Genomic DNA, 12,500 nt, shown 5'->3' on the forward strand with positions numbered 1-12,500 from the left:
TAGGATTAGGGAGAGGGATGGGATTGGGAGCGGGAATGGGATTGGGGAGAGGGATGGTATTGGGGAGTGGGATTGGATTGGGGAGAGGGATTGGGAGTGGGAATAGGATTGGGGAGAGGGATGGGATTGGGAGCGGGAATGGGATTGGGGAGAGGGATGGGATTGGGGAGTGGGATTGGATTGGGGAGAGGGATGGGATTGGGAGCGGGAATAGGATTGGGGAGAGGGAATGGGATTGGGGAGTGGGATGGGATTGGGGAGTGGGATGGGATTGGGGAGAGGGATGGGATTGGGGAGAGGGAATGGGATTGGGGAGCGGGAATGGGATTGGGGAGAGGGATGGGACTGGGGAGCGGGAATGGGATTGGGGAGAGGGATGGGATTGGGGAGAGGGATGGGATTGGGAGGAGGAGTGGGATTGGGAGCGGGGATGGGATTGGGATTGGGAGATGGATCCCATTACCTGGCATTTTGAAGGGGATGAACGGTCCGTCATTCTGCCGTTCCCCCTTCCGGTCGGCTTCCGCAGCGTCCCCCCCCTCTCCGGAGCTGGCATCGACACTGACGGGCACCTCGCCCCCTCCCCCCTGCCCCGTGTCCGTGCCCGCACTGGCACCGTTTTCCACAGCCTCCTTCCTGGGGCAACCGAGGGAATTCCCTGTTTCCGGATTCATCGCCTGGCTCCGGATCAGCCGCTGCCTCTGGGAACGGAGGAAGGAGAGAGTGAAATAACCTCCCCCTCCCCCCGTACACCCTCCCCCTCCCCCCGTACACCCTCCCCCTCCCCCCCGTACACCCTCCCCCCCTCCCCCGTACACCCTCCCCCTCCCCCCCGTACACCCTCCCCCTCCCCCCGTACACCCTCCCCCTCCCCCGTACACCCTCCCCCCCGTACACCCTCCCCCTCCCCCGTACACCCTCCCCCTCCCCCCGTACACCCTCCCCCTCCCCCCGTACACCCTCCCCCTCCCCCGTACACACCCTCCCCTCCCCCGTACACCCTCCCCCTCCCCCCGTACACCCTCCCCCTCCCCCCGTACACCCACCACCTCCCCCGTACACCCTCCCCCTCCCCCGTACACCCTCCCCCTCCCCCCGTACACCCTCCCCCCGTACACCCTCCCCCTCCCCCCGTCACCCTCCCCCCCGTACACCCTCCCCCTCCCCCCGTCACCCTCCCCCCCGTACACCCTCCCCCTCCCCCCGTACACCCTCCCCCTCCCCCCGTACACCCTCCCCCTCCCCCCCGTACACCCTCCCCTCCCCCGTACACCCTCCCCCTCCCCCCGTACACCCTCCCCCTCCCCCCGTACACCCTCCCCCTCCCCCGTACACCCTCCCCCCGTACACCCTCCCCCTCCCCCGTACACCCTCCCCTCCCCCCCCGTACACCCTCCCCCTCCCCCCCCGTACACCCTCCCCCTCCCCCGTACACCCTCCCCCTCCCCCCGTACACCCTCCCCCTCCCCCCCCGTACACCCTCCCCCCGTACACCCTCCCCCTCCCCCGTACACCCACCACCTCCCCCGTACACCCTCCCCCTCCCCCCGTACACCCTCCCCCTCCCCACCCCGTACAGCCTCCCCTTCCCCCCGTACACCCTCCCCCTCCCCCCCGTACACCCTCCCCCCCGTACACCCTCCCCCTCCCCCCGTACACCCTCCCCCTCCCCCCGTACACCCACCACCTCCCCCCGTACACCCTCCCCCTCCCCCCGTACACCCTCCCCCTCCCCCCCGTACACCCTCCCCCTCCCCCCGTACACCCTCCCCCTCCCCCCCCGTACACCCTCCCCCTCCCCCCGTACACCCTCCCCCTCCCCCTCCCCCGTACACCCTCCCCCTCCCCCCCCGTACACCCTCCCCCTCCCCCGTACACCCACCACCTCCCCCGTACACCCTCCCCCTCCCCCGTACACCCTCCCCCTCCCCCCGTACACCCACCACCTCCCCCGTACACCCTCCCCTCCCCCCGATCCTCCCGTACACCCTCCCCCTCCCCCCGTACACCCTCCCCCTCCCCCGTACACCCTCCCCCTCCCCCTCCCTGTACACCCTCCCCCTCCCCCTCCCTGTACACCCCTCCCCCTCCCCCTCCCCCGTACACCCTCCCCCTCCCCCCCCGTACAGCCTCCCCCTTCCCCCCGTACACCCTCCCCCTCCCCCGTACACCCTCCCCCTCCCCCGTACACCCACCACCTCCCCCGTACACCCTCCCCCTCCCCCCGTACACCCTCCCCCTCCCCCCGTACACCCTCCCCCTCCCCCGTACACCCTCCCCCTCCCCCTCCCCGTACACCCTCCCCCTCCCCCTCCCTGTACACCCTCCCCCTCCCCCTCCCCCGTACACCCTCCCCCTCCCCCCGTACAGCCTCCCCCTCCCCCCCGTACAGCTGCCCCCTCATGCACCCCCCCCGCACTCTCCCTCCCCTGCGCGCCCCCCCACCCCACACGAACCCCTCCCCTGTGCCCCCCTCCCCCGTATGCTCCCCCCTCCGTGGTACAGCCGCCCCCTCATGCCCCCACCTTTCCCACACTCCCCCTCCTCTGCGCGTCCCCCCCACCCCACACAAACCCTTCCCCTGTGCCCCCCTCCCTGCGTGCACCCCCTTTCCTGCACTCCCCTCTCCCCGTATGGCCCCTCCGCCACACAACCTCCCTCCCCCACGCAACTCCCTTCCCCTTTACGCCCCCCTTCCCCCGTGTCCCCCCCTTCCCCGTACCCTCCACAATGTCTGCTGACACTTGGAGTGTGAATGGTATTTGCCCCTTGTCAGCCCCAGCCTGGATAGTGTCCAGATTTTGCCTCATTTGGACACAGCCGGGGACCCGGGTTCGATTCCCGGCTTGGGTCACTGTCTGTGTGGAGTCTGCACATTCTCCCCGTGTCTGCATGGGTTTCCTCCGGGTGCTCCGGTTTCCTCCCACAGTCTGAAAGACGTGTAGGTTGGGGCGGATTGGTCGTGCTAAAATTGCCCCTTAGTGTCGGGGGTTAACAGGGTAAATATGTGGGGTTATGGGTTCTGGGCTCCTGCTCTGCCCAAGACCACAAGGAACTACAAAAGGATTGAGAATCTTTAGTAAGTTTGCTGATGACACCAAGTCGGAGGTGTGGTAGATTGTGAGGAAGGGTGTCATAGTTTGCAGGATGACTTAGACAGGTTGCAGAACTGGGCCGCGAGGTGGCGGATGGAGTTTAATGCGGAGAAGTGTGAGGTAATTCACTTTGGTAGGAATAACAGATGTGTCGAGTATAGGGCTAACAGGAGGACGCTGAATAGTGTGGATGAGCAGAGGGATCTAGGTGTATGTGTACATAGATCCCTGAAAGTAGGGAATCAAGTAGATAAGGTTGTTAAGAAGGCATACGGTGTCTTGGCATTTATTGGTAGGGGGATTGAATTTAGGAGTCGCAGCGTTATGTTGCAACTGTACACAACTCTGGTGCGGCCGCACTTGGAGTATTGTGTGCAGTTCTGGTCCCCACATTACAGGAAGGATGTGGAGGCTTTGGAGAGGGTGCAGAGGAGGTTTACCAGGATGTTGCCTGGTATGGAGGGGAGGTCCTATGAGGAGAGACTGAGGGATTTGGGGTTGTTTTTGCTGGAAAGAAGGCGGCTAAGAGGGGATCTTATTGAAACATATAAGATGATTAGAGGTTTAGATAGGGTGGACAGTGATAGCCTTTTTCCTCGGATGGAGAAAGCTAGCACGAGGGGGCATGGGTTTAAATTAAGGGGGGGTAGTTATAGGACGGATGTCAGGGGTAGGTTCTTTACCCAGAGGGTGGTGAGGGATTGGAATGCCCTGCCTGCTGCAGTTGTAAATGTGCCTAGTTTGGGGGCGTTTAAGAGATCCGTGGATAGGTTTATGGACGAAAAGGGATTGGTTTAGATTAGTGGGTCAGTGTTTTTTTTTAAAAAAATGGTCGGCGCAACATCGTGGGCCGAAGGGCCTATTCTGCGCTGTAATGTTCTATGTTCTATGTTCTATGTTCTATGTAATCTAGCCCAATCCATCACACAAACCAGCCTCCCATCCATTGACTCTGTCTACACTTCCCGCTGCCTCGGGGAAAAGCAGCCAGCATAATTAAGGACCCCACACACACCCCGGACACTCTCTCTTCCGCCTTCTTCCATCAGGGAAAAAGATACAAAAGTCTGAGGTCCCGTACCGACCGACTCAAGAACAGCTTCTTCCCTGCTGCTGTCAGACTTTTGAATGGACCTACCTCGCATTAAGCTGATCTTTCTCTACACCCTCGCTGTGACTGTAACACTACATTCTGCACCCTCTCCTTTCCTTCTCTATGAACGGTATGCTTTGTCTGTATAGCACGCAAGAAACAATACTTTTCCCAATACAAATAATAAATCAAATCTAATTGAAATAAGGTGTCCATCGCCCTACAGAAGCAGAACTCTCTGAAGAACAGGTAAGATGTGACAATAATAAATCAAATCAAATCAAATCCTACCTCATTAATCAGTATGCGACCCGCCATACACAGGCGAGTCCGGGGCCCGAAGTGTCGCGTAATCATTATCCGCAAACCCGCCTCGGGAAAGGTCAGCTTGTGAGGAGAGGTCAAAAAGAGTTCATCCACCATCAACACGGAACCATTCCCATCCCCACGGCCTGAGATTGGGAAAAAACTCAGGGTTAGATACAGAGTAAAGCTCCCTCTACACTGTCCCCCCATCAAACACTCCCAGGACAGGTACAGCACGGGGTTAGATACAGAGTAAAGCTCCCTCTACACTGTCCCCCCATCAAACACTCCCAGGACAGGTACAGCACGGCGTTAGATACAGAGTAAAGCTCCCTCTACACTGTCCCCATCAAACACTCCCAGGACAGGTACAGCACGGGGTTAGATACAGAGTAAAGCTCCCTCTACACTGTCCCCCCATCAAACACTCCCAGGACAGGTACAGCACGGGGTTAGATACAGAGTAAAGCTCCCTCTACACTGTCCCCCCATCAAACACTCCCAGGACAGGTACAGCACGGGGTTAGATACAGAGTAAAGCTCCCTCTACACTGTCCCCCCATCAAACACTCCCAGGACAGGTACAGCACGGGGTTAGATACAGAGTAAAGCTCTCTCTACACTGTCCCCCCCATCAAACACTCCCAGGACAGGTACAGCACAGGGTTAGATACAGAGTAAAGCTCTCTCTACACTGTCCCCCCCATCAAACACTCCCAGGACAGGTACAGCACGGGGTTAGATACAGAGTAAAGCTCCCTCTACACTGTCCCCCCCATCAAACACTCCCAGGACAGGTACAGCACGGGGTTAGATACAGAGTAAAGCTCCCTCTACACTGTCCCCCCATCAAACACTCCCAGGACAGGTACAGCACAGGGTTAGATACAGAGTAAAGCTCCCTCTACACTGTCCCCCCCATCAAACACTCCCAGGACAGGTACAGCACGGGGTTAGATACAGAGTAAAGCTCCCTCTACACTGTCCCCCCATCAAACACTCCCAGGACAGGTACAGCACGGGGTTAGATACAGAGTAAAGCTCCCTCTACACTGTCCCCCCATCAAACACTCCCAGGACAGGTACAGCACAGGGTTAGATACAGAGTAAAGCTCCCTCTACACTGTCCCCCCCATCAAACACTCCCAGGACAGGTACAGCACGGGGTTAGATACAGAGTAAAGCTCCCTCTACACTGTCCCCCCATCAAACACTCCCAGGACAGGTACAGCATGGGGTTAGATACAGAGTAAAGCTCCCTCGACACTAACCTGAGTGTAGGATGACGAGTGTAGCTGAATATTTCTGGTTGTTTTCCGTCTGTTGTCCAGTTGTATCCTCAGTTTCCCTTCTCTGGGTCCGAAGGCAACTCAATCCCTCAAAGTAACTCCGCATGCTGCTGTTATATCTGAGAACCGAGGGAGACTCCATCAGATCACTGGGTCCATCACCCCATCCTGCTCCCCCGATACACCCCACTCCCTATCTCTGTAACCTCCTCCAGCCCCTACCCCACTCCCTATCTCTGTAACCTCCTCCAGCCCCTACACCCCCTCCCTATCTCTGTAACCTCCTCCAGCCCCTACACCCCCTCCCTATCTCTGTAACCCCCTCCAGCCCCTACACCCCCTCCCTATCTCTGTAACCCCTTCCAGTCCCCTACACCCCCTCCCTATCTCTGTAACCCCCTCCAGCCCCTACACCCCCTCCCTATCTCTGTAACCCCTTCCAGTCCCCTACACCCCCTCCCTATCTCTGTAACCCCCTCCAGCCCCCTACACCCCCTCCCTATCTCTGTAACCCCCTCCAGCCCCTACACCTCCTCTAGCCCCCTACACCCCCTCCCTATCTCTGTAACCCCATCCAGCCCCTACACCCCCTCCCTATCTCTGTAACCTCCTCCAGCCCCTACACCCCCTCCCTATCTCTGTAACCTGACGATGGAGGGAGATAGGAGGAAGCTCGTGTGGGACAGAAGGACCAGCAGAGGGGCCGAATGGTCAGATTGTGCGCTGGAGATTTGACGTAACGTTGCCCTCTGGTGGTCACTGTCTGCACAACAACTGAATAAACTAAAATAATTCAAAATATTTCAGAAAGAATAAGATTTTTGCATCTTACTTCATCACGATGATGTAGAGGACATACATCAGAGAGAGAAACAGCGCCTCCCACCTGGGAATACAGAAATAACAGCATTAAAATACTGTCAATAACAACATCCCCCTTCTCTCCCGCTCATGTCCCTCCTCGGGACGTCCCACAGTGAAACACGGAACTCCTCCCTCCATCTCTCCAGCCCCTCTCCCCCCACCTCGGGACATCCCACAATGAAACACCGAACTCCTCCCTCCATCTCTCCAGCCCCTCTCCCCCCACCTCGGGACATCCCACAATGAAACACCGAACTCCTCCCTCCATCTCTCCAGCCCCTCTCCCCCCACCTCGGGACATCCCACAATGAAACACCGAACTCCTCCCTCATCTCTCCAGCCCCTCTGTCGCCCTTGGGACGTCCCGAAGCGAGACACAGACCTCGTCCTCCCACTCTCCCGCTCCTATCCCTCCCTCAGGATATCCCACAGTGAAACAATGACATCTCCCCCGTCTCTCCAGCCCCTCTCCTCACTTCGGGACGTCCCAAAGTGTTCCACACACAATGAAGGAGTTTTGTTTTTGAAGTGTGCTCACTGTTGTAATGTGGGAAAGGCAGCAGCCAATTTACACACAGCAAGATCCCACACACAGCAATGTGATCACCACCCGGATCAGCTGTTTTTACTGATGTCGGTTTGAGGGAGAAATATTGGCCCCGGGACACCGGGGAGATTCCACCACAATTCCCGATAGTGCGGCGCTCCCTCAGCACCGACCCTCCCACAGTGCGGCGCTCCCTCAGCACTGACCCTCCCACAGTGCGGCGCTCCCTCAGCACCGACCCTCCCACAGTGCGGCGCTCCCTCAGCACCGACCCTCCCACAGTGCGGCTCTCCCTCAGCACTGACCCTCCCACAGTGCGGCGCTCCCTCAGCACCGACCCTCCCACAGTGCGGCGCTCCCTCAGCACCGACCCTCCCACAGTGCGGCGCTCCCTCAGCACCGACCCTCACACAGTGAGGCGCTCCCTCAGCACCGACCCTCCCACAGTGCGGCGCTCCCTCAGCACCGACCCTCCCACAGTGCGGCTCTCCCTCAGCACTGACCCTCCCACAGTGCGGCGCTCCCTCAGCACCGACCCTCCCACAGTGCGGCGCTCCCTCAGCACCGACCCTCCCACAGTGCGGCGCTCCCTCAGCACCGACCCTCACACAGTGAGGCGCTCCCTCAGCACCGACCCTCCCACAGTGCGGCGCTCCCTCGGCACCGACCCTCCCACAGTGCGGCGCTCCCTCAGCACCGACCCTCCCACAGTGCGGCGCTCCCTCGGCACCGACCCTCCCACAGTGCGGCGCTCCCTCAGCACCGACCCTCCCACAGTGCGGCGCTCCCTCGGCACCGACCCTCCCGCAGTGCGGCGCTCCCTCAGCACCGACCCTCCCACAGTGCGGCGCTCCCTCAGCACCGACCCTCCCGCAGTGCGGCGCTCCCTCAGCACCGACCCTCCCGCAGTGCGGCGCTCCCTCGGCACCGACCCTCCCACAGTGCGGCGCTCCCTCGGCACCGACCCTCCCACAGTGCGGCGCTCCCTCAGCACCGACCCTCCCACAGTGCGGCGCTCCCTCGGCACCGACCCTCCCACAGTGCAGCGCTCCCTCAGCACCGACCCTCCCACAGTGCGGCGCTCCCTCAGCACCGACCCTCCCGCAGTGCGGCGCTCCCTCAGCACCGACCCTCCCGCAGTGCGGCGCTCCCTCGGCACCGACCCTCCCGCAGTGCGGCGCTCCCTCGGCACCGACCCTCCCGCAGTGCGGCGCTCCCTCGGCACCGACCCTCCCGCAGTGCGGCGCTCCCTCAGCACCGACCCTCCCGCAGTGCGGCGCTCCCTCAGCACCGACCCTCCCACAGTGCGGCGCTCCCTCAGCACCGACCCTCCCACAGTGCGGCGCTCCCTCAGCACCGACCCTCCCACAGTGCGGCGCTCCCTCAGCACCGACCCTCCCACAGTGCGGTGCTCCCTCGGCACCGACCCTCCCACAGTGCGGCGCTCCCTCAGCACTGACCCTCCCACAGTGCGGCGCTCCCTCAGCACTGACCCTCCCACAGTGCGGCGCTCCCTCGGCACCGACCCTCCCACAGTGCGGCGCTCCCTCAGTGCTGGGATTGGTGGTGGGTGGCGCTACCCTATATTTTGGGGTTCGAATCCCGGAGATTGCCTCCCCTGCGGGGTTAGTGACCCCTCGCTGAGTGAGTGGGTATTTATTTGATTCGGACTCACTCCCACATTGGAAAATTTTGCCCCAAATTGTGCACCGTTTCCTGTTGAAGGGGATCGGATTGACACGGGTTTGCTGCTTCTGAACACTCACCAGAAAACCTTCTCATCGTGAATGACCTGCGATGGAAACAGAGTCCGTGATTAATGGAAACATAGAAGATCGGAGCAGGAGAGGCCATTCTGCCCTTCGAGCCTGCTACCCCATTCATCACCATCATGGCTGATCACGCAACTCAATAGCCTCATCCTGCTTTCTCCCCATAACCTTTGATCCCGTTCGCCCCAAGTGCTATATCCAGCCGCCTCTTGAATACATTCAATGTTTTGGCATCAACTACTTCCTGTGGGAATGAATTCCACAGGCTCACCGGGTGAAGAAATGTCTCCTCATCTCCGTCCTAAATGGTCGACCCCCAATCCTCAGACTGTGACCCCCTGGTTCTGGACTCCCCCCACCATCGGGAACATCCTCCCTGCATCTACCCTGTCCAGTCCTGTTAGAATTTTATAAATCTCTATGTGATCCCCCCTCATTTGTCTGAACTCCAGTGAGAATAATCCTAACCTGGTCAATCTCTCCTCATACATCAGTCCCCCCGGAATCAGCCTGGTAAACCTTCACTGCACTCCCTCGAGAGCAAGAACATCCTTCCTCAGAAACAGAGACCAAAACTGTACACAATACTCTCGGTGTGGCCTCACCAAGGTCCCTGTATAATTGCAGCGAGAAGACTAAACAATGTGGACGCAACTTAAAATACAAATTCAGTCCATTCCACATTCACACTCCCTATTTATTGGCTACAGCTCAGCCTTCAACACCATTATTCCCACAAAACCCATCTCCAAACTCTGTGGCCTGGGCCTCGGGTCCTCCCTCTGCGACTGGATCCTAACCCACAGACCACAATCAGTAAGGATCAGCAACAACACCTCCTCCACGATCATCCTCAACACCGGTGCCCCACAAGGTAGCGCCCTACTATATTCCTTACACACCTATGACTGTGCGGCTAAATTCCCCTCCAACTCGATCTTCAAGTTTGCTGATGACACCATCGTAGTGGGTCGGATCTCAAACAATGAGACAGAGTCCAGGAATGAGAGAGAGAGAATCTGGTGAACTGGTACGGTGACAATAATCTCTCCCTCAATGTCAACAAAACAGAGAAGATTGTCATCGGCTTCAGGAAGTGTAAAGGAGAACATGCCCCTGTCTACATCAACGGGGACGGAGTAGAAAGGGTCGAGAGGTTCGGGTTTTTAGGTGTCCAGATCACCAACAACCTGTCCTGGTCCCCCCCGTGCCGACACTATAGTTAAGGAAGCCCCACCAACGCCTCTACTTTCTCAGAAGACTAAGGAAATTTGGCATGTCTGCTACGACTCTCACCAACTTTTACAGATGCCCCATAGAAAGCATTCTTTCTGGTTGTATCACAGCTTGGTCTGGGCTCCTGCTCTGCCCAAGACCGCAAGGAACTACAAAAGGTCGTGACTGTAGCCCAATCCATCACACAAACCAGCCTCTTTACAGGTTTTTACAGGTAATCAAGTCTTAAAGGTACAGACAGTGTGAGTGGAGAGAGGGTTAAGCACAGGTTAAAGAGATGTGTATTGTCTCCAGACAGGACAGTTAGTGAGATTTTACAAGTCCAGGGTTACAGATAGTGCGACATGAACCCAAGGTCCCGGGTGAGGCCGTCCTCATGTGTGCGGAACTTGGCTATCAGTCTCTGCTCAGCGACTCTGCTCTGTCGTGTGTTGTGAAGGCTGCCTGGGAAATCCTGGAGACAATTCACATCTCTTTAACCTGTGCTTAACCCTCTCTCCACTCACATTGTCTGTACCTTTAAGACTTGATTACCTGTAAAGACTCGCATTCCAATCAATATTCTGTAAATTGAGTTTGTGCCTTTATCTCCCCTGTTTATGATCAGAACTCCCCACTCACCTGACGAAGGGGCAGCGCTCTGAAAGCTAGTGGCATTTGTTACCAAATAAACCCGTTGGACTTGAACCTGGTGTTGTGAGACTTCTTACTGTGTTTACCCCAGTCCAGATCATTAATAGAATTTGCCATTTAACCAGCGGGGAGTTCCAAATCTTTTCCAACTCTGGTCATATCGAGTTCTTTTTGAGAGTGATTAAGAGTCTGTTATTACACTTTTGGTACTGAATGATCCTTGTCGTTATTTGAACAGCATTTCAGTAAAGCAAATCACTTCATTAAATATATTACTAGTTTAGTTAAAGTTCCTGGTTGTTTGTTAATTATTCACTTAAAGTGGGATTCAGGTCACTATATTAATGAACTTTTAATCGTTAATGTAGCCCAGATAACATCACCTCTCAGATTACAAAGCAAGATGAACGGAATAGGCTCTGCATCGTAACAGTGAGAGACAGACAGAGAGAGAGAACTCACCAACCAACTTACCAGAATGAGAGCGAGAATAGACAGGATATAGGAGACGGAGTCTCGGAAGAGAGACCACCAAGTCAGGGGGACATCCTGGAGAACGAGAGATGGATTAAAACAATACAATTAACAGTGAGAGTCAGTGTGTGTGGGACCCGTACCCCAGTGAGAGTCAGTGTGTGTGTGGGACCCGTACCCCAGTGAGAGTCAGTGTGTGTGTGGGACCCGTACCCCAGTGAGAGTCAGTGTGTGTGTGTGGGACCCGTACCCCAGTGAGAGTCAGTGTGTCTGGGACCCGTACCCCAGTGAGAGTCAGTGTGTGTGTGGGACCCGTACCCCAATGAGAGTCAGTGTGTGTGTGGGACCCGTACCCCAGTGAGAGTCAGTGTGTGTGTGGGACCCGTACCCCAGTGAGAGTCAGTGTGTGTGTGGGACCCGTATCCCAGTGAGAGTCAGTGTGTGTGTGGGACCCGTACCCCAGTGAGAGTCAGTGTGTGTGTGGGACCCGTACCCCAGTGAGAGTCAGTGTGTGTGGGACCCGTACCCCAGTGAGAGTCAGTGTGTGTGTGTGGGACCCGTACCCCAGTGAGAGTCAGTGTGTGTGTGGGACCCATACCCCAGTGAGAGTCAGTGTGTGTGTGGGACCCGTATCCCAGTGAGAGTCAGTGTGTGTGTGGGACCTGTACCCCCAGTGAGAGTCAGTGTGTGTGTGGGACCCATACCCCAGTGAGAGTCAGTGTGTGTGTGGGACCTGTACCCCCAGTGAGAGTCAGTGTGTGTGTGGGACCCGTACCCCAGTGAGAGTCAGTGTGTGTGTGGGACCCGTACCCCAGTGAGAGTCAGTGTGTGTGGGACCCGTACCCCAGTGAGAGTCAGTGTGTGTGTGTGGGACCCGTACCCCAGTGAGAGTCAGTGTGTGTGTGGGACCCGTACCCCAGTGAGAGTCAGTGTGTGTGTGGGACCCGTACCCCAGTGAGAGTCAGTGTGTGTGTGGGACCCGTACCCCAGTGAGAGTCAGTGTGTGTGTGGGACCCGTACCCCAGTGAGAGTCAGTGTGTGTGTGGGACCCGTACCCCAGTGAGAGTCAGTGTGTGTGTGGGACCCGTACCCCAGTGAGAGTCAGTGTGTGTGTGGGACCTGTACCCCAGTGAGAGTCAGTGTGTGTGTGGGACCCGTACCCCAGTGAGAGTCAGTGTGTGTGTGGGACCC

General features: G+C 58.0%; 1 protein-coding gene across 1 annotated transcript in view; it reads right to left on the bottom strand.

The window, feature by feature from the left end:
• LOC145340641 (sodium/potassium/calcium exchanger 3-like) overlaps positions 1–12,500 on the bottom strand; it is a gene marked incomplete at both ends in the record, with an annotated part of 25,162 nt that overhangs the window by 4,876 nt on the left and 7,786 nt on the right. The window contains 6 exons of the mRNA XM_080185109.1: positions 464–701; positions 4,480–4,640; positions 5,766–5,902; positions 6,616–6,669; positions 8,961–8,986; positions 11,310–11,384. Of these exons, the coding sequence (XP_080041235.1) occupies positions 464–701; positions 4,480–4,640; positions 5,766–5,902; positions 6,616–6,669; positions 8,961–8,986; positions 11,310–11,384 (691 nt within the window). The remainder of the gene's footprint in view (positions 1–463; positions 702–4,479; positions 4,641–5,765; positions 5,903–6,615; positions 6,670–8,960; positions 8,987–11,309; positions 11,385–12,500) is intronic.

This window comes from Carcharhinus amblyrhynchos, unplaced genomic scaffold (genome assembly GCF_965287045.1).
Source record: "Carcharhinus amblyrhynchos unplaced genomic scaffold, sCarAmb.v2.hapA chromosome_1236, whole genome shotgun sequence".
Taxonomy (NCBI): Eukaryota; Metazoa; Chordata; class Chondrichthyes; order Carcharhiniformes; family Carcharhinidae; genus Carcharhinus; species Carcharhinus amblyrhynchos.